General features: G+C 41.4%; 1 protein-coding gene across 5 annotated transcripts in view; it reads right to left on the reverse strand.

Annotated features, from left to right (window-relative positions):
• MBOAT2 (membrane bound O-acyltransferase domain containing 2) overlaps positions 1–24425 on the reverse strand; it is a 147939-nt gene that overhangs the window by 21983 nt on the left and 101531 nt on the right. For all 5 annotated transcript variants that reach the window (XR_003115296.1, XR_003115295.1, XM_025354337.1 and 2 more), the window contains 3 exons: positions 13805–13860; positions 8300–8354; positions 3122–3305 (listed from right to left, as the gene is read on the reverse strand). Coding sequence is in view for 3 of the 5 variants with exons in the window: in XM_025354337.1 (XP_025210122.1) it covers positions 3122–3305; positions 8300–8354; positions 13805–13860 (295 nt within the window). In the remaining 2 variants the exon portion in view is untranslated. The remainder of the gene's footprint in view (positions 1–3121; positions 3306–8299; positions 8355–13804; positions 13861–24425) is intronic.

The following is a 24425-nucleotide window of genomic DNA, read 5'->3' on the forward strand; positions in this document are numbered from 1 at the left end:
ACTCAGTGTTCAAAGACTCCTTGCAGCAGTAGTTATTCTCATTTTCCATTGTCTTTTATCCCTTTCTTTAATAAAATAAGGCTACTCTTTCTTCAATGCCTCCCAAATATCTTACCTATACATTTGAATTATGAGATTTTAAAATGGAAGAGAAAAAAATTGTAATTATAAATGAAGCAAGATGAAATAAATGGCCCCATACTTTAATTTTAAAATGAGGCATATCATTTTAGTAATGTAATAAGAAGTACTGTGGCCACAAGACTATACGGTTCTGAAGCAGGGCAGGGATATGGTGCTGCAATGAAAATGTAGAGAATACCAGGACAGCCTGTATCCTGAGAGGTGACATCCTCAGCCCCCTTTCCCTGCCTAGACCCAGAGTCCCAGCAGTCAAGTTTGTATGCCCCAGGCAGAAGACTGGAGAATCCTTCACTCAAAAAAACCAAAGAGCCCCAGAGAAATGGCTACAGACATCATGACAGAGACTGCCAAGTGTTACCCAGGAGCCCTCCTCCCCTTCCTGCACAGAAAAGGAAGTTTCTCTTGAGTGCTTAGAAGTCTAGCTAAAGATGACACATCATAGCCTTTGGTGCACCTGAGTGTGGCGTATGATTAGGTTCTGGCCGACAGGATGCGAGCAAAAGTAGTATGCACAGGGAAGATGGAGCTTCGATCTCTAACACCTTGGGGCCCCCATATTATCAATGCACTGCTTACAGGTGAGCTGTCCCACATGTAACATGAAAACAAATTTCCACCTTGTTTAATTCCTGTTATTTTGGTCCTTGTTTCAGCAGCCAAACCCATATCCTAACTGATGCAGATAGAGGAGAGGACAGTGGAGAGGTCCCCGACAGAAGAGCCAGTGGGCTCCATGAGCATCCTCCTTAGGATCCTGAGCATCTACGCACTCCACTGATGCAAAAGGAGCTTCCAAATGCCCCTTGAGGGACTTACGACTAACTACCACTATTTGACTTTCTAAAGTATATGCATGTGAAATTTAAATAAAATATATTATTAAAATGGTGGGAAAAAACATTAAGAATATTTGCCATTATCAACAACCTCTGATTTAGGATGTCTATAACCCAAAAGAGGAAAGTGACATTTTAAGAGAGTAAAACCCATAAAAACTCGGTGAAGTGACAGAATATATACATTTGTATTATTCTTTGTCAAGTTTGATTTACTACTATCACATGTTTATAACATTGGATATTTTCAAGTATTTTACAAAATCATTTGATCTTCATACAGTCTCTAAAATGGGGAATACATTAAGATTCTCCTTTTGCAGAAAAGGACTCATACACATTAAGTGATGTGCCGAAATGATGAGCCAAACTGGCCACGGACAGTCCAGCATCTTGATTCCTAGGTTTTTCTTCTCCTTCTAGCATTCCCAAATAAACTTCTAAGAAGCTGTCTGCAATTGTCTTTACCTTCTCTTACAGCAGGGAGACCGCTAAAAGATTGAGTGGTCATCCTGGAGATACAAAACAGTCAATGAACAGACATCAATTTCAAGTCTGGAATCCCACTCAGTTTGATATGACATTTCTCAACACTTAACCAGTAATAGAAAATATGAAGACAAAAACACCTTTCTGGTATAAAATACAATGAGCCACCTGGTAGGAAAGAGATAATATACTATCTTTTGCGAGTGCATGTACATTTCTACATTCACTCTTTGTTGCCCACACGGTAGAGGGTGGTAGATTTGCAGGAGAAAGAAGGTGACCCCTTGCTCTAAGCCCTACATTCAGAGAAAACACACTAGCCCCTTTCCTTCATCATCAAAAAGATTGGCCTATTCTTTTTCATGGAAACTATACATTTTACCAGATGAAATCTAACAGAAACTTAGCCTATACAGAGCCTCACTGCCTTTCTTTATGAAGCAGCATCCCAGCAATTTCAAATGCCCCAATGGCTTAAAGAAAGTAAAAATTATGTTTGGTTGTAAGGCAACTTAGCATAGACTTGAAACCAGACTGCACTGGTGTGAATTCCAGTTCTACTGCCAACCTGGGAAATCTTCGTCAAATCACTTAGCCTGAGTCTCAGTTTCCTCATCTGTTAGATGGTGAGAAAAACAGCACCTACCTTGTATGAATGCTGTGAGGGCTGAAAGAGTAACTACGTGTGAGGTCCACACCACAGTGCCTGGCACATGGTGAGCACTGTCAAAGCGTTAGCTACTATTAATATCTTTATAATATTACTAATCTCTTCATTGTGGGAATCAGGAGCTGTTTTGTGGAAAAAGGTGATATTTGAAGTAGGCTTTTAAAGAGAAGAAAGATTTCAATTGGCAATAATTAAGAAGAGGAGAGGAAAAGCAAAAAAGAAATGGAGGATACAGAGTGTTTACAATCTGCTGGAACACAAGGCATAGGTAAGAAAGAAATAAGAAAGAAAGAAAAGGAAGGGAAGCGGGAAGCAGGAAGCGGGAAGGGGGAAGGAGGAAGGGGTGAAGGGGAAAGGGGAAAGGGGGAAGGGGAAAGGGGGCCTGGAAAATTATTAGGCTGGCCAATTCCATGATAAGAGCTTTCTTGTAAAATCCCCTGTAACTATAAAGCATTATTCTCATTGAGGAATTCAGCACATAGTTTCTGAAGTGACCTTATTTGTGTTCTTAATCATGACTGTACTTCTACTAGGTACGGTGTGAAGAGTCATTTATCTTGAAAAGTATTTTTAAAGAAACAGATGGGTAAGTTCCCAATGTGAAAGTATTTGTATTTTTAAATAAGACTAACCAATTCATGCTATAAAGGCTCCAGATAGGCCGGGTGCGGTGGCTCAAGCCTGTAATCCCAGCACTTTGGGAGGCCGAGACGGGCGGATCACGAGGTCAGGAGATTGAGACCATCCTGGCTAACCCGGTGAAACCCCTAAAAAATACAAAAAACTAGCCGGGCGAGGTGGCGGGCGCCTGTAGTCCCAGCTACTCGGGAGGCTGAGGCAGGAGAATGGCATGAACTCGGGAGGCGGAGCTTGCAGTGAGCTGAGATCCGGCCACTGCACTTCAGCCTGGGCGACAGAGCGAGACTGTGTCTCAAAAAATAAATAAATAAATAAAGGCTCCAGATAAATCTCATGACCTTACATTTGGAGATGGCTCTGTTCTTTCATACTGTGTCTCTTCTTTTCCATTTTCACCAGATTGTGTCATATGGTAAGATCTGCCTTCAATGAAAGTAATGTAGTCTTTGTAAGAGCAAAGTGGGCCTGCCAGGATCCCCATGAAGTTACAGTTGTAACTCAAATACTCCAGTAGGCTTGGCATGCGCCTGCAATGAAAAGACATGCAACCAGTGAGATGCAGCATAAGCTTCAGAACATTTGATAGAATAACAATCCACCTCACTGCTCTCCATTTCCAAAATAAGACAAGCTTTCATTTTCATTTGTACCCATACAATAGGAATTTTAAGGATCAGGACGTAGTCATGCTCAAAAGTATGTCTGAATAAGAGTTTCTACACAGATCCTTATGAGCAAATATGAAGGTTTCGACTTAGATTTCTCATGATGAGACAAATCAAAGACGGATGCACTATCCACACTGCTGTCTCCTCCTAGGCAATCATTTGCTCTTCTAACAAACACGTGCTGCGCACTGTGTGCCCCACCTGCTGCAGGGCCTGGATACGGCAGTAAACAAAGAGAGGACAATCCTGCATCCACAGAGCTTGCATACCGGGTGCAGAAAACAATAATAAAATACATAAAACATATTTTCAGAGGTGCTAAGTGCTACAAAAAGAAGGAACTCTTTTATTCTATTAAGAAGTCAGAAAAGGCCTCTCTGGTAAGGTTACAGTTGAGCAGAGACCAGGAAGAAGTGAGAGGAGCTGTGTGGATGTTGGTGACAGGGGTTCCAGGCAGAGGGAATGATGCGTGAAGACCCCTGAGCTGGGCATAGCTGGCAGCAAGGCAGCCGTGGGGCTGGAGCAAAGTGGACCCAGGGGAAGAGGTGGGAGCAGGCAAGACAGCTGAGGTGGGATCAGACAGGGCCTGCCTTACAAGCCATGGCAGGAACTTCAGATTTTACTCTGACTGAAATGAAAAAACACAGTAGGTGTTTAAAAGACCTATGTCTCAATGCATCACTCCAGCCCATGTGTGGGGCTCCTGCAGTCTCCAGGCAGAAAGTGACATTGGCTGGAGGAGGGGGCAGATGCTCTGCATGCATCCTGGCAGTGGAGCCTGAAGGCTGCAGAGGGATTGGCTGTGAGGTGGAGGAGAAAAGGGAGTCAAGGACATCTCAAAACATTTTTAATTCCGCTCCTTAGAGGTCTGTCCAAATGATACATGGTACCTATGGGTAACATGGTGAAAATGGGTAGTTAACACAGATTATTTAGACTATTTATATTATCATATAAATGAATAAGGAGTGTATTTTTTTTAAACAGCTCCATTAAGAAAGTCTACCGTCCACTGTCAATTATAAACCATCACAAAGAAACCACAACTGCACCTGGGGACAGCAGGCAGGCTTCTTGAACATGTTACAGTCCCTTCTCCTCTCTGAATATGATAAGCTGCCTCCTTAAAAAATACAAACACTCTTGTGGACAAGAGAGGTTGAGAGAATACCCTCATAAACAGTTTTTTAAAGAGCTAAGTCTTGTTATGTTGCCCAGGCTGAACTCAAAAGTCCTGAGCTCAAGCAATCCTTCTGCCTTGGCCTCCTGAGTAGCTGGGATGACAGACACACACCACCTTGCCTAGCTTAGCATATATTATTTTTCTTTGAGAAATTAAATAGAACAAAATAGTGATTCCTGTTCATCTGATACTATCTGGGTTACCACTCAGCCCAAACTATTTTTCTAACTTTTCCAGAATTATTTTTCCACTTTTAAAAATGTCTTGAACCTTAAGTATTTTCTTTTTAGGGTTTGAAATTGATGACAGAAAATGTTTCTGGCAGATTTTCTCTTTTAGTTCTTTCTACTTAATGATGAAACAGCATGCTTTCTCACTGTATCAAAGACCAGGGTAAGTACCCTGCAGTCACAAGGTTATAAAAGAACTCCTTGTACTCCAGCAGCAGAGCTCCATTCTCAATACCAATTATTTTAACACCAAGTCAAACTATGTATCACCATTAGCAAGGACAGGAGATAGTTCTAAACCATGAAACTTACTTAAGTAATTTTTGGCTCAACTGTCATATCAAACAACAAGTCATTTTAGGTACTGAAGTAAATAACTATATTTATTTATAAAATGAGAACTTAAGTCTAATTGTAGTGTATAATATCAAACAAAAGATTCATTCATTCATTCCACTGATATTTGGTATCAACTATGTGTTGCCTCAAGTTTGGGCTTCTCATCTGCAGAATTATTGACACTTTGGACCCATAATTCTCTGTTGTGGGGTCCTCGTGTGCGGTGCAGCGTGTTTAGCAGCACCCCCTAGGTGCTACCCACCAGATGCCTGTAGCACCACCTCCCTCAGCAGTAACAACCAAAAATGTCTAGACATTGTCAGCTGACTCTTGGAGGCGAAATCACTCCAAATAATGATCACAGTTTGGATGATGGGGACAATAAATGAGACAAAGTTCCTGTCCTCAATGACAGGGGCAGGGGGAAGGACAAATAAAACAAATGTCTTGTATAACATCAGACAGTAATACCTACTATGAAGAAAACAAAGCAGAGTAAAGGGATAGAAAGTGATGGCACGAAGGGAGGGTATTTGTGACAGAGTGGTCTGCACAGTTAAGAATGGACTGAGTGAGGAAGCGGGGTCGAGCTCTGGGCTCTTGCTGGGCCTTATATGCTGTGGTCAGGGGTTTGTAATTCTATTCTAAATTACAGTGGAAGCCACTGGAGGATTTTCATCAGGGGACAGGAATAATATAATCCAATGCAAATTAAAAGCTTCTCTGGCTGCTAGCTGAAAAGTAGGCTGCGCAGGGCATGGGAGAAAATAGGGAAGCCACGAAGGAAAGCTACCACAGCAGACCAAGTAGAAAATGAGGGTTTGTACTGGGATGTGACCAGTGGAAGCGGTGAAAATCAGTCAGATTAGAGATTAATTTTAAAGGAAGGGCTAACTTGACTTGCTGGTGAAGTGGATTTGCTGTAAGAAAATGGAAGTCCCCCCAGGCCACCAGTGATAATGGTACTGCTATTAACTAACTGGGTGATAATGGTGGAGGAACAGATGTGGGAGGAGGAAGGAAGAGGGAGACAAATCAGAAGTTCTGTTTTGAACATGTTCTGTTTGAGCTGCCTGTCACTATCCATGGAAGACCTTAAAATGGCAGTTGGATAAATGAGGCTGGGGCTGAGGGGAGTGGATTGGGCGGGAATATAAATTTAGGAGACTTCAAACATGAAGATGGCCTTTAAAGCCAACGGATGTGACCACCTGGAGAAAACGGAGAAGTCCAGGGCTGAGCCCAGACTAGTGGTAAGGCAGAAGCAGGGGCAGAGGATTCAGCAGAAGAGACAGAGACAAAGAGCCAGTGAAGGACGAGAAAAACTGAAAGAAGGGAACGTCCTGGAAGGAAGTGAAGAAGGTATTTCAGAAGAGTGGCCAACTGGCCAGTGCTGCTGAGGTTCAGCATCATACAAACAAGCTGACAATGAAATCGGCCAAGATTAAGGGCAATCTTGAAAGAACGATTTCAGACCAAGAATGGGCACAAAAATTTGAATGCAGGAGGCTGAGGAGAGAATGGGGGGAGACACTGAATGTCCACAAAGCCTTCAAGAAGTGCTCCTCTAAAGGAGTGTGCAGTAACAGGGTGATGGCCAGAAGGAAATGAGAGGTGTCATGAGCTTGTTCTGTTCAGGTGTGGGGATGGCCCAACAGAGAGGGAGAAATCGGTGAGTGAACAGGCAGGAGTAACTGATGCAGCAAAATCCTTGAGAAGGAAGTGAACTCTGTGCAGCAGTGAGAAGCTGGCCTTCGATTAGATTATGCACAGCTAGTACCTGACACCAGGAAAGAAAGCAGAGCACTGTGTTATAGATTCAGGCAGCATGGTAGATTTGGTGGTTGCAGAATCAAAGTAGGATTGCTTTTTTTTCTCTCCAAAAAATAAAATTTTGCTACCAACACAAGTATGGGGGACGGCGTGTTAGCAGTCTGGCAGGAAGGAGAATATATCATCTTAGAAGAGTGTGGGCAAGTGAGTGGACCGAGGAAATGCAGAACCACTGGCAATACTAAGGATCCTAATTTTAAATTTGGGGTAACAAATTTAAAATGAGTCCAGTGAGCAAGACAGTGTTTTTCCACTCAGCTTTCTTCCACTGTTCAGGTAGGTGAGAGGTGTGGTTACCTAGGTCTGGGGATTTGCTCTCGATGTGAGAGGCATAGGGGAAATGGCAGCTGAGTGTCTGTAAATGAGTAGCTACTGGGATGGCGCAAGGGCTCCTAAAGATCAAAGAACCAAGAGCAAATTAACCTCTCGTCAGGAAAGCTACTCAAGTGTCTATTTATTGATACATAAAGACTGACTATAGGGGCTATCGGAATACAACATTTTTAAAGATGGGAAAATACAAAAAGACCCCCAAGACATGCTACCTGGGATGAAAGATGAATACTTAGTTTAGTTCTAAATAATATCACAAACAATCTCATTCTTCTAGCAGCTATGCACTTATTCGTTCTAGTTTTGGAAACAAGGTAATCCATGGGAAACTTTTCTGTAAGTATAATGAGTATTCCATCTCAAATTATATTAGCTGAGATAGACCCTGTGAAATTAAGCCATTCCTTAGTCATCAGAGTGCCTTCAGTAAATGAAGTAGAAGCCTATCCCAGAATGAACTCCTCAAATAATAATGAGAATTATCTGACTAGTTCTTTATGATTTCAATATACGGCATCGATATGCTATATTAATGTATTGTATCTTAGCCCAGTACCTGCCATCAAGTTATTGGCCTGTAAATGGTAGCTGCTATTATTACCGGTAATTACTACATGGCAGACATGAAGACAATACTATCCTCCTGTCTTCAAGGAACTCAAGAGTCTCACAGGAACGAAAACTTTAGCAGCTAACCTTGTGGCCCATAGGAGGCGCACATGTACAATCACAGAGGCAGGGTGCTACAGGAGCCGGAAGGGATGCCCAGCCCCGCCCAGCAGGCTTTGGCAGGAGGGAGGTGCATGGAGGGAGTGAGGCTTGATTTTCAGAAGTAAGTACCTCTAGAAGAACTAATCAGTCTCAGTCACAGAAGGAACGTGGGTCCTAGGCAGGGGTGCAGGAAGCATGGCAGAATAGGATGCAAAGGCACGTACCTTACAGCTAAATCCCTCTGTGAGGAAGTCAGTTCTTCATCCTTCCGAAACATCCCTGAGAAACAAAAATAGGTACTCTTCTTACCAATTAAGATTTCTCCCCAAAATGGCATTTTTGCCCATGCACACTTTCATTACTTTCCTCATTTGAAATTCATGCTATTATATTCCCAATTTTGATATAATGACTGTTCTTTTCCTTCTCATGGCAACACAGCTTCGATCATGTGAAAAGTCTCTATAAAATAACACATGGTTGGGTATCTAACTCCACTCTAAGGGGAGTTATAATTAAATAATTCCCAAATGCTGGCACTTTTAAAATTATAATGTTATTATCCTTAATTCTAAATGCTATGACTTTTCAAAAACGGGCATTACAATTTTTCTATTATTGGATGACTTAAATGACTACACATGAGTACTATAAACTAGAAGCTCAACATAAAGCAAGGAGCAATTTCCTTACTCCTCCATGACTCCAATACATGAAAACCAAACTCAAATACATCATCTTCTTTCATCTATTTACCTTTCTCTTCAAAGAGGAGGATATATTATTTAAGATTACACATCAACTTACTAGATCCATATGCTTTAAAAATATATACCTCAAATCCAATTTAAAGACCAAAGGGGAATGAAATTAAAAAGCAAATAGCAACATTAATATTAATAAATTAATATAAGTAAAGTAGTAACATTCCCCCAAAGAACCAAAGCTAAAGCAATTAAAAAACAGTGAAATAAGTAGACAAACCTAAAAACATGAAAAGACAAATCGTAGAAGAAATACATGTAGCCAACTAACATGAAATGTTAATTTCACGATTAATAACGTTATCATTATAAATCATTAAATGTACATTAAAAGAGCAAGATGCCATTTTCACCTATTATAAGTATGCAGAAATTTTAAAGGGCTCTTACTCATATAATATAATCTAAATTATGTAAAACACACATTTTATGTATTTTATATGTATATAAAACAAAGATGAGAAGAAAATAATTACCACCTTAAAATGCCTCAGGAACTATTCTATGCACTGAGGAAAGAGCAGAGGAAAAACAAACTCCCTGGTTTTATAGCACTTATATTCTAGTACGGAGACAGAAGATAAACAAATAAATGAGGTACCAAGAGGAACTCACATCATCTTTCTGTAAACCAGTATAGCAAACATTTTAGAAATCTTTCTACCCTTTATTCCTAAAACTCTAGCCCTAAGGAAATAACTGAAGGTGCGATTCAAAATTTATGACAAGGATCATCACAACTTTATACATAATAGTTGGAAAAAAAGTAACAGCCTATATATGCAACAATTGGGGAAAGGGAATATATTACATATTCCACTTTTGACAATTATGTAAAAAGAAAACTATACCTCATAAGATGATAAAGGAAATATTAATAAAAAAGAAGGGGCCGGGCACAGAGTGGCTCATACCTGTAATACCAGTACTTCGGGAGGCCAAGGTGGGTGGATCACCTGAGGTCAGGAGTTTGAGACCAGCCTGGCCAACATGGTAAAACCTTGTCTTTACTAAAGAAAAAAAATTAGTTGGGTGTGGCAGCAGGCGCCTATAATCCCAACTACTCAGGAGGCTGAAGCAGGAGAATCACTTGAATCTGGGAAGTGGAGGTTTCAGTGAGCTAAGACTCTGCCTCAAAAAAAAAAAAAAAAAAAAAAGAAAGAAAGAAAAAAAAAAAAGTCTGGCTCTGAGAAATGTCTGGGGAGGGACATGGAAGATTATTTTTCTTCATATTTCCAATTTGTATTTTTCAAATTTTGCTCAATGATCACATACCTACTTTTTATAAGCAGGAGGAAAAAAAACACTTAAAAAAAAAGATGATAGAAGAAGGGAAAACGGTAAAACATTATCAGGATTTAAACCCCCAAAAAGGATAATTCCTACTTGTGACAATTCTACTTTCTTCCCCCATATTAGATATATGCTGTCCACCCTTTCCTTAAAAAAAAAAAAAAGCCCTCTTTAGAAATGAGGATAAGTATTCAATTTTTAAAAACTTCTTATCCTTTTTCCCTCATGCTTTTACCAGGCAAGTGACATGTTAACAGCCTTCTTTGTGATTTCAAGCTTTGCCATACATAAACTGTGTTGTTATGTTTAGTCAGCATGTCCAAGTGTTTGGCATAGGGTGGGCCTCTACACCAGTTCAGTCTGCCATGTTACTCAAAGAAGCAATTACTGCTTTCGAAGTGTAAACTAGCCAAGAAAAGTGGACGCAGAGCTTAAAGGACAGAGTTTCATAGAACAAACTTCTGTCAAAAGTCTACATGCACAACAAGCCCAGCCTCCCTTCTCAGTTCACAACTTGGGAACTTGCCAAAAGAATCACCAAAAACCAATTAAAGACAAGATACCATTTTTTAAAGCTAGAAGTCTAACCAAATACAAGTGAGGCGGTCCAGCAAACAATGGGGTATGAGAAGATGTCTGAGCCCCGGTGCGACACCACGTTGCAGGTGGAGACGGAAAGCCTGCCACTGCTGCTGTGTCTAACAGCTGACACGGGTGGTCCAGTGATTCTACTGTGCTGCTTAGATCCCCTGAACACACCATTTTTTCACTGAATTAATGGAATGGCGTATCTTCCACTGTTTAGTACTTATGTATGAATAGGTATAAGAAAATGATTGCTTATCATTTTCATGTATATTCAGAGTCAGGAATCATGGTGATGCCAAACAACTACTGATTATCTACATGGGTGGCTGAGATAGTGGTACCTCTGGTTTCTGATGGTTCAGTGTACACACATTTTGTTTTATGCACAAAATTATTAAAAATAATGTATAAATTACCTTCAGTCTATGTGTAAAAGGTATATATAAAACATCAATTAATTGTGTTTAGACTTGGGTCCCAAGATATCTCATTATATGTATGCAAATATTCCAAAATCTGAATAAATCCAAAATCAGAAATACTTCTGTTCTCAAGCATTTCATATAAGAGATATTCAACCTGTACAAGCATTCCTTTAGGTTGAAGTATTTCTACCGTGAGGTGACATCAATGACGCCGCCAGCAAGACAACCAGCTACACTATCCCTACAGGCCACAATATAAGCCAGACTTCATGAGCAAACATGCCAGCAGGTTATTTTAGTCATTCATCCTCAGCCCTCAGCAATCTCATATACACAATTCAAAGCCAGAAGGGTAAGTAGGCTCTATTATATGAGGGTGATGAAATGTCTTAAAAACCATGCCTACAAATACCCAAGGATAAAATAACACCTGCTTCCTGAAGATACAAATATGAATGATGACAGTGGATTGATAGTTGAGAAACAGACACACAGTTGTAGGTAATTTATTTGGTTTCATCTAGGAGTGGTCCAGAACCAGGCTGTGCAGAAACAAATTAACACAGTTCTGAGACTGCTATCCTTAGACAGGCCTGCTTATAAGGTGTGCCCCTGGCTGCTGTGCGAGAACTTGGCTGGTTCACAGTCCCCTACACCAATAGGAAATGTCCCCTATGCCTAGCCTATTTGTGCTAAAGATGTGGTTTATTCTGAACACCTGCTTTCCTTCTAGGAGCCTGGAATTTTGATGTGTGCTAGGGGGCCTATGTGACCAGCCCCCAATAAAAGCTTTGGGTGCTGAGAGTCTAAAGAGCTTGCCTGATAGACACTTCACAGGTGTTGTCACAATTTGTTGCTGGGGGAATTAAGTACGTTCTCTGTGACTCCCTTGGGAGAGGACTTCGGGAAACTTGTGCCTGGTTTCTTCCAGACTTCATGACAGGCACCTTTTTACTTTACTGACTTTGCTTGGAATCTTTTCGCTGTAATAAATGTTAGTCATGAATTCAACCACATGCTAAACCTGTGAATCACCAAACTGGGAGTGGTCTTGGGGTCCCCCGATACACAGATAATAAGGCCCTTCTCTGAAAGACTAGCTGATAAAATATGGGTTAGACAGGGTTCAATCTATCCCCTGGGAATAAAGGGGTGGGTGGTATGGGGTGTGGAAGACCTGCAGCAGACTGTCTCAGAGGATGTCTGAAGCAAACTGGAAGAGGAACTCAGTTTGAAAAGTTAAAGTGTATGAACTCCTCTAACACTGCTAAGACTAATCAAAATCTAAACTGTTCTAAAGAGATAATTACCATTAAATCCATTTAAAAGAACAGGTCACAAAATGAGGTTTGTTGTTCTTCTGAGTTGAATATATATTGTCATCAGATACTTCCAGACCTATAGACAAAATTATATCCCTGATCCACAACTTCCCTATATTCTCTTTCCAGTGTCACAGGAGTAATCTGGTACTAGCATACTACAGAAGTTTCAGCACCTGAAGGTAACTGTAGGCTTTTACCTATAGTGTTTCCTAGTATAAGTTTTATAACTACAGTCTAGTATCAGAGTCTGGTGAGTTTCACCCACTTCATTGATCAGGATGCAAGAACTACAAGACACTGTGCATAAATTATAATCCACAAAAAAACCCTCCAAGCTGAATCATACTGTTAATTGACAAAGGAGAAAACTGAAGCAGTAAGAAGCTGAACTGGAATCTGAGCGTATGTTTGCCTATCCATCAAAACCCACACTCTAGCCACATCCTCATGTTCCCTCCTGTATGCAGAATTTTCCCTCAGTGGTGTTTCTTTCTCTGAAGGGCAGAAAGAGAGTTGCTGTTTAACCTGCAGACTTGATTAAACAAGTAGCAGAGATTTTTTAATCTACCTCCTTCCCTCCACCACCCCCCCAAAAAAACTAAGCGCTAATTTTTCTTGTTAGTAGCCAGAGGGAAGAAGAGGAAAAATTCTCTCTCTCTCTCGCTCGCTCTTCACAGTACTGTCAAGGCTGGTCCTCTGACAATAAGAGGGAAAACCTGCGCGGGGAGTGGGCGCAGGATGGGTGGAGACACAGTGGGGCTCAAACTCATCTCCAAAGCTCCCCAGGCTACATACAAATGACCATTCTAACAGGGATGCTTGGCTTTTTCAGTCTTTGAAGGAATCAGAACCCAAATCTCATGACTCGGAGTCCTGTTAGGCCAGGACTAGATGTCCACTCACTGAAGACAGAAATTATTCATAATAAAAATACATGGAAACATGTAATTATGAATGTGTGTATATAAAGGAGAAGAGGTGGGGAAAACACATAAATTATAATAAAAATTTAACGAAGAGCTGAAGCAGGAAATAATAAAACTTGATCTAGACCAAACGTCTCTTTCCTTTATATGTCAAATTATCACTACTGTGGGCCCCATGACTAAATCACACTATTCTACTTTCTGTCACTGCACCGAATTAAAAATGAAGATAAAACACTGAAGGAAAGTAAGCATTTTTCATAACCCTAAGCACAGTTAAGTATATTTCCCTATCTTACCTCCCTCCATTTCCTTACTCTAATAGCAGAAAGTTATGGTAATATCTCAAGCAAAATATTATTGGAATTAAATTTTTTCAGCGATAAAAATTAATTTCAGAATTCTTACCATCATGAATTTCGCAAGCCAAACTAGTGATCTTCTGAGTAATGATCATCATTGGGCTGTGACAAGATAAAAAAAATTAGTGTTTTAAAAGAAGAAAGTTAAAACAATACTTATGACATATGAGTTAAGAGTTTGTTCTGCTTTTATCACTACAAAGCCTGAAATTTTTAACATAAAAAAGACCTCCAAGGGATTTCAGCAATAACTCAGGAGTTATGTATTTGAAGACAGCATAGGAGATGGGGATCTGGGCTTTCTCCAAGGCTTCAAAAAACAAAAAAGAAAAGAAAAAGGCTCCACCCCTAAAAGAAATCTCTGGTGACCCAGTGATCTAACCTGGCCTCCTCATCTCACACAGTAGAAAACAAGGCCCAGAGATTTTGAGAAGTGCGCAGGCATGAGATGTGGCCCCAGTCTCCTGCTTTCGGCTCAGTACTTTCTTCAACAAATCATGGACAGACTCTCAACTCCCTATTCTAAAAACTAGGCACCCAGGGCTTACGGACTCTACACACAGCCATCTAAGGAACCAAAATCATGATGTATTTGAAAGGAAAAATGACTTTAAAATCATTTTAAAAATGGCATTATTCTCCCATACTTTATAGTCATTATAATTGAATGAGTAACTTGGAAAGGAAAAAAATATATCCACATAAGAAAACCACTAGGATGCGTCTTATCCTTTAAGGATTACATTAGCTTACAGACAGTGTTAAAAAACAGTTAAGGCTGGGCATGGTGGCTCATGCCTATAATCCCAGCACTTTGGGAGGCTGAGGTGGGAAAATTGCTTGAACCCAGCAGTCTGAGACCACCCTGGTCAACAGAGCAAGACCCCATCTCTATAAAAATAAATAAATAAAAAAATAAAACCACCAGGAAGGCTTTTATCCTTTAACTATTACATTAGCTTACAGACTGTATTGAAGAACAATTGACAAGAAGTTATTTAACTTTTTGAAACAATAATATAATAAAACCAGGAAATTGTGTTTTGACCCAAGGTAGACTGTGCTCTATACATGCAGAGGAGAACATGTTTCACAGAACCTGAGGACACTGTGGCGCACACAGCATCACCCCATGCACCGCCAACGAAAGGGGCCAGGAGGGGAGGGGGCTCCAGGCTCCAGGCTTAGACCCCTGGGGTTCTAGTTCTGACCTGCTCTCTTCCAGCAGCCCACACCGCTCAGTGCAGAAACTCAAACTGCTGCCTCTGGCAAACAGAGGTGTCTTTCTCACAACATCAGCAAACGGCAGCAAGGGTTTGCTTTAAACATTCCTACCACTGGAACTTTGATTCACAGACCTGGGCCCTTGAGAAACTACAGCTCATTCTCCTCAACTAACAGGAAGGTCTTATCAATGACAAATGTTCTTAAACTGGAAGTACTTAAGGGAGGAGATTTCTCTCAGGTTCCCTTAAAAGTCAGTTCTTACATTTACATGTATGAATCATGCTTCAACCAACCTAAATCCCCCAGGTGGCTTGGAACACCCGATTGCTATTTCTGCTTTGCAAGATACCCAGGAGGGGGCCTTGCCCAGCCTGGAGGCCGCAAGGATGAGAAGCAGTGTGTGCCCGGGAGGTCACGTGGGCACCACAGACAGAAGTGGAGCCGGGGGAGAGATGTCCTGGGATGCACCAGGCACTCATGCAAACCAAGTGGTGAGCAGAGAGCAGCCTGAAAGAGAAGGGGGGCTGCCCCGAGTGGCTTGGGTGGCCGGGCATGTGGGAGACCTTGGGTTTGCTGTCAGGAGGGACAATGAACGCAGGCGCCTCCGTCTCCACTTCATGTCCATCCTCACAGACGTCCTCACAAGGGCTTTATCGTTTTCAAGTCCTTGAAAATGATAAAAATGCCCTATAATTTCCATTTCCCTGGGGGAGAGAATCATTTTTCTCATTCTGCCTAATTCTTTTCATAGTTTAGCTCACTGGTGAGTTACAACATTCTCTTCAGTTCTAAATTCTAATTTCCATGTCACCTTAAAACATAGTAACAACTGATAAAACAACTATTACATTTATTTTGTCAATTCAGTGACACAGTAAGCTGTCAGGTATATACAGACAAGATGTTAACAAAAATGTAAATAAGTGCTCTGAGTGTCCTTCTTGTGCCCACTTGGGCCCCTGAACCCACATGCAACTTTTACTGTTGGACAGGTGATGTATGGCTGGGAGGACAGATAAGGTGTGGCTGGGAGGATGGGTGACGTGTACCTGAGAGGATGGGTGACGTGTGGCTGGGAGGACAGGTGACGTGTAGCTGTACTGCTGATTCCAAGAATCATGCCCTAACAGAGTGGGAAGGAAGGCAGGAAACAGACCTGAATACTCCAGCCTCTCTCCAAATGCTACTCCCTCCACCCAGACTACTCTTCCTGGAACCGTTTCACAAGGATAAGTGATTCCTCCCTCTTCACAAATCAGCTGAAGAATCACTTCGCACATGAAGCCCACCGGACAACTCGACCTCAAGCAGCTTCCCTCTGCCCACAAAAACACACACACATGCACGCAAATACCCTTCATTTCATCTTAGTCCTTGGTTGTTTCCTTCAAGGTGTTTTAACATTCATAGTGGTTTTCTTTATTAAATCTCAGTGGTTGTTTTAACATCTCTCCCTTGTTTAGAAAGTCCATGAGGCAAGGAACCTAACAGTCCTGTTCGCCACTGAATCTCCAGCATGTGGCACAGTGTCTGGCACAAAATATGTGCTAAATAAATTTTTTTAAAAAATTTCTTCAAGGTCTTCCTCTGTCACCCAGGCTGGAGTGCAGAGGTGCAATCTCGGCTGACTGAAGCCTCGATCTTCTGGGCTCAAGCGATCCTCCCACCTCAGCCTCCCAAGCAGCTGACACTACAGGCACGTGCCACCACACATGGGTAATTTTTAAATTTTTTGTAGACATGGGGTTTTGCCATGTTTCCCAGGCTGGTCTCAAACTCCTGGGCTCAAGCGATCCACCCGTCTCAGCCTCTCAAAGTACTGAAATTACAGGTGTGAGCCACCATGCCTGGCCAAATAAATATATTTAAAATATAAAATAAACTGAATCTAAGTGTCCAGTCAAGATCTATTACTCCTTCTGTAGGTTAATTATACTCTCTCCCATTTGTTCTTTCTTATCTGTGCTTGAAAGCATTTATTATATATTGTAATGATTCGTTTATTTTCCTATTACTACAAAACACCCATGAGCTACTTAACAGGAACACTGCTTTAATTATTTCTGTGCCTTCAGTACCTGGCACCTAATACACTGTCAGTGTGCTGACGGGTTTATAGAAATGCCTCATCAAGTTTTGGTTTCATTTCCTGATGGTCATTAGCTCCATACATTCCCTTTGTTTTAAGAGGATGGCAGTCCCAATGCCTCTGGTCCAACCCATCAGCCGGGGTGTAGCACATGGAGAAACAGAAAGACAGAAGACAAAATTATCATAGGGAACTATGCAGGAGTATGTTGTGGATGAAAATAAGAAAGCATTATAGGAAAAGTTCAGTAAGGGATGAGCAGATTAAAGAGAGCTCAGAAATGCAAACTGGAGGCCAAAACAGACAGATGAGTCCAATGCAGCAGGTACATGGCTGGGAGACAAGAAAGACTGATGGGAAAGGGCACACCTCACCCTTCCGCAGCAGGAACGACTGTGCACGAAGCATTTACAAATGAAAACAGTGCAATGGTGCACAGGGCGTAACCGCAGTGGGCTTTCTTAACAGCATATTTTGTTCATAAATATCTGTTTCAGGACAATTAGGGTGATTCACACAACTATTTCACTTACATCTTTACTGACACTTTAACTATTAAATATCTGTTGACTTTGTATTAATGGAGCCTCAGTATCTAACCACTTCCTGGGCCCTAGGAAAGTCTGGGATACCTCGACATGAATTGGAAAGAACCTCCTGTTTCCCTAGTATGGAAACTGGAACCTGGAGAAGGTAGGGGAAGCAGAAGGCTTTGGAACTTCCAGAGTGAGGTCAGGGCCTCAGGATGGAGCTTCCCTTTCCTTCTATAGGACAACATCAGTATATTTAAGTGGCATTACTGAAATTTCCTTCCAATGATCCTCTGCTAAGAATGTGGGAAAATATGAAATGTAACTGTTCATAGTAATACTTCAACTGATGTAACAGTTTCAGCTAATATTAAAAAATTCAGCTGAGGTAAAAACTCTAGACTTCCTGAAATAAAACAAAGGATGAAAAAGTTAAAAAATATATTCACACATTTTTTTTCTCTACAAAGAACAAGAATAGTAGGATTTGGTTCTATTACACAGTAAAACTCAAATGTAGTTAAACATTACAAGAGAATGAATGCTAAAAATGAACAATTACTTTCATGATTGTTCCATTATCTCTGGGAGACCACTAAGCTTAAGAGAAGTCTGTATATTAATGCTACAAATCAACTAAAAGCATCCACTAGGTAACAGCTTGCCACCAGGACATGTGTTACCCAGCAACAGAGGCAAACTGTTAACTGTTCACCTCAGTTATCCTAAGTGTACAAGTACCCTGGCATCCAAACAAAATCCACTGACACCAAGTAACCCCACTTACCTAACACCAAATGAATACAAAGTGAGAGGTAATGGAAAAGGCCATTCGTCTTAGTCATCCATTCATTCATTTTCTTACAGCTTCATTCAGAAAAAACAAGTACTTAATTAATGAGCACCTACGATTCACCAAATACTGTTCTATGTGCCAAAGACACAGTGTGAACAAGACAGGCCAAGTCCTCGCTGTTAAGAAATTTATACTGCACTGGAGAGAGACAGATTATAAACAAATAAACAGGCAAAGATACAGTGTGTCAGATGCTGCAAGTCCTGGGCAGTGAAATGAAGCAGAGTAAGGGGCCTAAGGAATACAGAACAAAGGTGGGAACCGGCCTCACCCAGAAGATGACAGTGAAACAGAGGACAAGCTCTGTGGAGGCCTGGGGTAAAAATGGTCTAGGAAGAGAGAAAAGTAAGTTCAACAGCCCCAGGAAGAAGTGTGACTGGCATGTTTGAGGATCAGTACAGAGGCCAATGTGACGAGCAAGGAGGACAGGAACAGAAGCTAAAGATGGCAAGCAGGATGCCGGATCCGGCAGGCTCTGCAGAGTGAGGACAGAGGCTTGAATCTGAGTGAGACAGGAAACTACTGGAGGATTTTAGGCAAAAGAGTGACTTGGTTTTAAAAGAATATATTCTGACTCTAGGTTGAAAAAAGACTGTGGGGGCACCAGAGGTAGGGGGAGGGGTCAGGGGGAGGAGGCAGGGGAGGTGGGCAGGGGGAAGACGGTGGCTCAGACTAAGGTAACAGCACAGGAGGTCTGAAGTCACCTCTAGATCTATTCTGAAGGGAAAGTCAACGGGATTTGATAATGCATCCAATGCAGGGTTTCACACCTGGCACCACCAAGGTTTTTGACCAGGATAACTAACTAGGAGGAGAAAACTGACTGAGAAGGGAACTCAGGACTGCAGCTTTAGGCACACTTGGCACAAGAGGCCCTAGACAGCAGAGTGCATAGGCAGCTGGACACACGGGTCAGAACACTTAATCCTGACCCCACTTCACATCAGTTGTGGAAGACAAGGAAGTTATTTAACTTTTCTCAAAACGGTTATCTATAAAACATGGATAATAATGCCACTGTGTGGATTAAATTTAATAGTATCTGAGACACAGCAGATGTTTAATAGGAGCTGGGTCCTTTCTCCCATTCACACCTTTGCATAGTAACTGCCAGAACTGCCATGAAGCCAATGGCGCTGAAGAGACATAATAATCAAAAGGGAAGTGCTGTTTCTGGAGAAGCTCTCTCTTGAGAACAGGAAATGAAAAATGAAAGGTATGTGAATAACTACATAACAAAGTATCCACTGCCCAGTGAGCTATTTGAAGATCTGCACAGAGACAGCTGAGGGAACGCATTTCAAACAAGAGTCATTTAGTCTGGGCCTTTAAGACTGCGGAGGTTTGGACATGTAGATATGGCTGAAAGGGTGTCCCAAGGACAGACATTGGGATGAGCAACAGAACTAAAACAGAAAGAACAGGTGAGAGGGCACACACCAAGGGGGCCCTGCAGGTCCGTCACCAGCTTCTCAGCCTCAGGAAAACACTGCATTTTTTTTTTTTTTAATACTCTTAAGTTCTGGGATCCATGTACAGATCATGCAGGTTTGTGATATAGGTATACACGTGCCATGGTGGTTTGCTGCACCCATCAACCCCTCATCTACATTAGGTATTTCTCCTAATGCTATCCCTCCCCTAACCCCCACCCCACAACAGGCCCCAATATGTGATGTTCCCCTCCCTGTGTCCAAATGTTCTCGTTGTTCAACTTCCACTTATGAGTGAGAACAACACTGCATGTTTCTGATGAATCTTGTGCCACACCGCTTGGTGAACACACATATGTTCAGGGAGAAAGGCTTGGTTGGGTAGGGTGGGGAACAGACAAAGCAAACCATAAATGGATCCATCTCTGTTTACTCCTGGTAACTTGAATTACATTAGTGGCAGCCAAACGGAATGTTTCCTGTAATCAGAGGTAGGTCAAGGGGCTGGGAGACACTCCCACAGAATGGGCCAGGATAAAGGCCCACTACTCGCAGGCAGTCTAATGATTCACATTAACCCTATTTGCAACACAGCTGCTGGGCGCCATGTGCGGGGAAAATAATGAAGGGCCAAGGGGGGCCTTCCATGACTCATTTCAGAACACAGAAACACATCTACGATTAGACTCTGAGCATGAATAATGCTTTCTAAAAAGGACTGATGGACATGACAAGCACACCTGTGGCTATCAGATCACATGCTCTATCACTTCTTCTTATACCTGAAAAAAATGATGCCTACAAAAGTACCCAGCTCAGCCTTCAAGAACCTATCAAAACGCACAACGCATGCTTAATAAACCTTAGTGAAGGAGCACACACGACTGAGCAGTAATAAACATTTACCAAGCCTCTGATACAGTTCAGTTAGCTCTAAGATACATTCTTGACGTGAATGAAAAATTATTTCACATACATATTTTTTTGGTGGGTGCACGAAAAGCAACTCTTTCAGTACCACAGAAACAACATATTCTTTTGCCAAAAAATCTGTTCTTGCTTCCATCTACAATCTATTATCTATACGTGGGGCAAGGATTCACCTTTCTCTTCTCTTTCCAAACATCCCAATACCATTTACTGAAGAGTAGAGCCTGGCTTTCCCCACAGATTTCTGATCCCACCACTGCTGTTCTGTATTTTTATTTCTTAGATCCATGAGTCTCCTTCTCGGTCCTTCATCCTGGTTTCCTTGGTTTGTCTATTCCTGTCAGTCCAGAATATTTTAATGACTCCTGCTTTACAGACAGTAGTATGTCTTTATATCAACTTCACTACACTCAAGCATTTATTCTTCTAGAGAAAATTTTCAATTTATTTATCTAATTTCCCTCAAAACTCCAATTTTACCTGCATTACACCAACAGATTAACTTGGGGGAATCAGTATTTTTTTTTCCTTTATTTTTTATTTTTTTGAGACAGCTCTGTCGCCCACGCTGGAGTGCAATGGTTTAATCTCAGCTCACTGCATCCTCCACCTCCTGGATTCCAGTGATTCTCATGCCTCAGTCTCCCAAGAAGCTGCGATTACAGTTGTGCACCACCATGCCTGGCTAATTTTTCTATTTTTAGTAGAGATGAGTTTTGCCATATTGGTCAGGCTGCTCTCAAATTCCTGGCCTCAAGTGATCCACTCACCTCAGTTTCCCAAAGTGCTAAGATTGCAGGCATGAGCCACCACGCCCAGCCCCATTCGTATCTTTATAATACTGAGGGTTGTTTTCTTTTTTTCTTTTCTTTTCTTTTTTTTTTTTTTTTGAGACAGGGTCTTGCTCTGTTACGCAGGCTGGAGTACAGTTGTGTGAACATGGCTTACTGCAGCCTCAACCTCCCAAGCTCATGCGATCCTCCCACTTCAGCCTCCTGAGTAGCTGGGACTACAGGCACACAGCACCATGCCTAGCTAATTTTTAAATTTTTTGTAGAGATGGGTTTCACCATGTTGCCCAGGCTGGTCTTGAACGCCTGAGCTCAAGTGATCCTCCCACTTTGGCCTCCCAAAGTGTTGGTATTATAGGTGTGAGCCACTGCACCCAGTCACAATACTGAGTTTTATTATTCAAACAAACGGGTTGAATTTTTTCCCCAATTACTCTATGTTCTACAGTAAAAATTTATAGTTTTCTGCATAGAGGTTCTGTACATTTATTTTTACACATATTACCAGATATTTCATGGTTTTTCTTGCTTTTGAAAAAGGATCCTTTTTCTATCATATTTTCTAACTGATTACTGCTGACATGAAGAAAGCTATTTAGTTGTTTTATACTTCTCTTGTATCTATTATCTGAGGCTAACGTGAGATCAAACAACTTCAGTAGCTTTTCAACCTTTCTGTAAATAGAAACTTGTATTATGGTATAAGTTTATCTTTACCTAATCAACATTTTAAATGTATCTTAAACCTAACAATTTACACATACACCCACACGCAGTTTCTCCATACTCTTGTGCAAGTAAAACTGTCCCATACAAGAGAGATTTCAGGTTGATTCCCCAGCAGGAGTCTGGGCTTTGCTTCTTGCGCTTTCTAGCATCAGAGCAACGGGCCAGCTCAGCACGAAGGGTGAGTCACTATCCAGTTCACCTTCTTAACCATCTGACACTCTGAACAGCTACGATATTCACTCTAATTAGGATCCAGTCAGGATCTTTTCTGCTCATGTATTATAACACATTCAAGGGGTCCCTGTGCCCAAATACTTCATCAAGGGGAGAGTCTGTCTCTAGGTGGCTTTTTTCTCTCCTGTGTCCATTAAAAAACAAAAAACAAAAAACCAAGAGCCTTCAAGTTCATTCTGCCACAATGGTCTCCTTCAGCTAATTCGACTGTCTAATCTTTATCAGTTCACTGATAATGGTCAAAAGTTTTCTCCTGTACTATGAAGCCATAAAAAAAGATGAGTTCACGTCCTTTGCAGGGACATGGATAAAGCTGGAAACCACCATTCTCAGTAAACTATCAGAAGGACAGAAAACCAAACACTTTTCACTTATAGGTGGGAACTGAACAATGAGAACACTTGGACACAGGGAGGGGAACATCATACACTGGGGCCTGTCGGGAGGTGGGGGGCTGGAAGAGGGATAGCATTAGGAGATATACTAATATAAATGACAAGTTGATGGGTGCAGCAAACCAACATGGCACATGTATACCTATGTAACAAACCTGCACGGTGTGTACATGTACTCTAGAACTTAAAGTATAATAATAATAATAAAAAGTTTTCTCCTAATGGATTAAAAGGTATTCTTTAAACTTGGAGTTTTATAAACAGGTTTTCTATCTTAAAAAGGCCAGGTTGTTTTTCTCCTACATATTTAAACATTTAAAACTGCATTTAAGTGTTTAAATGGCTTTATTTTATTTCTGAGACAGGGTCTCACTCTGTCACCTGGGCTGGAGTGCAGTGGTGCAATCTCAGCTCACTGCAACCCCTGCCCCCAGGGCTCAAGCGACTCTCCCACTTTAGCCTCCTGAGCATCTGGGGCTACAGGTATGTGCCACCATGCCTATCTAATTTTTTCTATTTTTAGTAGATACAGGGTTTTGCCATGTTGCCCAAACTCCTGAGCTCAGGTGATCCACCTGCCTTGGCCTCCCAAAGTGCTGGGATTACAGGGGTGAGCCACCACACCCAGCCTTCAATGACATTTTAGAGGTCAGCAAAATACTTCTAAAGTCATGTCCTATACAGCTGTTTTTTAAACATGCGCTATGCTCTTAATGTCAATTGTCCTCTGATCTGTGAGGCCATGTGACTCATGCTTGCTGACAGAATGCAGGCAGAAGTGCTGCGTAGGCACACCCTCGCTTTGCTCATACTCACCACCCCGCCCTCAACTTAACCTAGAGGATTCCAGAGCCTGAAGGAGGTGGAACCACAAGAAGGAAGGAGTCTGGTTCCCTAAATGACTGTGGAGCAGAGACTCCATCCTCAATGAACTGTAATGTGAATGAGAAATAAACTCTTACTATGCTAAGCCACTGAAATAAAGTTACTGTTTTAAATGTAGTAAGCCTATCCCTAGATAATACAGAAATGTTAGGTAAAGGCCTTGAGACTGACAATAATTTGGAATAGCTGACCAGGGAAATAAAAAGGGTAATGATAATGACCAAGATCAAACTGATGGAAAGGCTGTGGGAGCCCAGCAAAGACTGGGCCACACAAATCCATACTAAACACCAATCCACATGGTTGTATAATAAATTCAATTTGGCTATGTTAAATCACTTTTTAAATCGAATGGTTAAAAGAGCAACAAAATATTTTTAATGAAATATTATACGGGATCCCAAAATACAAACTAGAGAAATACAGAGCAGATGTGGCTGAAGCAAGACTAGAAGACCTAGAACCTCATCTGCTGAGCTCCTAAGACACCTGCAGAACCTGCCTGCAGAGTCCCAGGACTCTAAAGGTCAATGTGAAAACTCATGATTTTATGGTATCGCTAAGCTTA

The sequence above is a fragment of the Theropithecus gelada genome, chromosome 13, assembly GCF_003255815.1.
Source record: "Theropithecus gelada isolate Dixy chromosome 13, Tgel_1.0, whole genome shotgun sequence".
Taxonomy (NCBI): Eukaryota; Metazoa; Chordata; class Mammalia; order Primates; family Cercopithecidae; genus Theropithecus; species Theropithecus gelada.